We start from the raw sequence: 1200 nt of genomic DNA, 5'->3' as shown, positions 1-1200 counted from the left end.
AAAGCTTGTGTCCTAGTGACAAACAGCAAGTGTAATCAGTGAAGATTTGGCAATGAATTCAAATAAAAGGTAATTAGCAGAATAGGGACTCTTTACAGGCATCTAAATGGCAGGCCAATTAAAGGATAATGGGAACACGAGAACCAGGAAAAGAAGCCCATTGGTAGGGTCAACGCCCACTGGAGAGGGTATATAAGAACCCCAGAGCAAGAGGAGACATTTGAACTTCAGAAATTTCATCTTTGAAGAGATCAAAGCCAACCAGACTCCAGCACCATGGCTTGCTGTGTTGCCCGCTGCTGCAGTGTCCCCACCGGCCCTGCCACCACCATCTGCTCCTCAGACAAGTCCTGCCGCTGTGGAGTCTGCCTGCCCAGCACCTGCCCACACACCATTTGGCAGCTGGAGCCCACCTGCTGTGACAACTGCCCCCCACCCTGCCACATCCCTCAGCCCTGTGTGCCCACCTGCTTCCTGCTCAACTCCTGCCACCCAACCCCAGACCTGCTGACTGTCAACCTCACCACCTATGTGCAGCCAGGCTGTGAGGAGCCCTGTGTCCCAAGGTGCTGCTGACCTGTGGCTCCCTTGCTTGGCACCAGTCTTCGAAAGAGTCAACCCGGGAGCTCTAGGCTTACCTGGCAGAACCTGCAATTAGCTTATTCTGATTTAGAAGTTGGAGTTGAGTGATATTGTCATGACAATGGCCTCTCCCACCTCAACAAAAAGAAACCAGAGTCTTTGGTAATGCAACATTTACCGACCGTGTGCAGTTCGGACTATTGATGCTTCAAGATGTCTGAAGGCGTTGACTCCTTCATCTTAATGTGTGCCTTTCTTTGGGTGTTTGGGGTTTCTGTTTTCAGTCTTGGGGGGTATTTTTCTGCAAATCGAGGAATTTTCTCATGATCTTCCTAATAAATTTTGTGTCTGTGCCATAGCACAAATGTCTATAATTTTTGTTTATTTCTATGACTTTGTTAAATGTGTTTCTTAACTCCTGATGTCATTTTAAGAGAAACCGAGAGCCATGAAAATAGTGGCAGCAAAGCAAGACTTACTGGTTTTGTTGCTCTTGCTATTCTAGGGAAACCTCATTGTCTGGTATCATAGTTGGGGTTTCTATTGCTGTGGTAAAGCACCATGACCGAAAGCAACTTGGGAAGGAAAGAACTTATTTGGCTTACGCATCCTATCATA

The 1200-nt window shown here is 47.2% G+C and overlaps 1 protein-coding gene across 1 annotated transcript; it reads left to right on the top strand.

Annotated features, from left to right (window-relative positions):
• The first annotated feature begins 222 nt into the window (after positions 1–222).
• On the top strand, positions 223–954 carry Krtap3-3 (keratin associated protein 3-3). The gene has a single exon (NM_025524.2). The coding sequence runs from the start codon at positions 277–279 to the stop codon at positions 574–576; it is 300 nt and encodes a 99-aa protein (NP_079800.1). The 5' UTR covers positions 223–276; the 3' UTR covers positions 577–954.
• Positions 955–1200: the final 246 nt, after the last annotated feature.

Source organism: Mus musculus, chromosome 11 (assembly GCF_000001635.26).
Source record: "Mus musculus strain C57BL/6J chromosome 11, GRCm38.p6 C57BL/6J".
Taxonomy (NCBI): domain Eukaryota; kingdom Metazoa; phylum Chordata; class Mammalia; order Rodentia; family Muridae; genus Mus; species Mus musculus.
This window is presented reverse-complemented; position numbering and strand designations above follow the sequence as displayed.

Coding starts and splice junctions, on each gene's coding strand:
- Krtap3-3 (NM_025524.2), top strand. CDS start 277: ATGGCTTGCTGTGTTGCCCGCTGCTGCAGTGTCCCCACCGGCCCTGCC.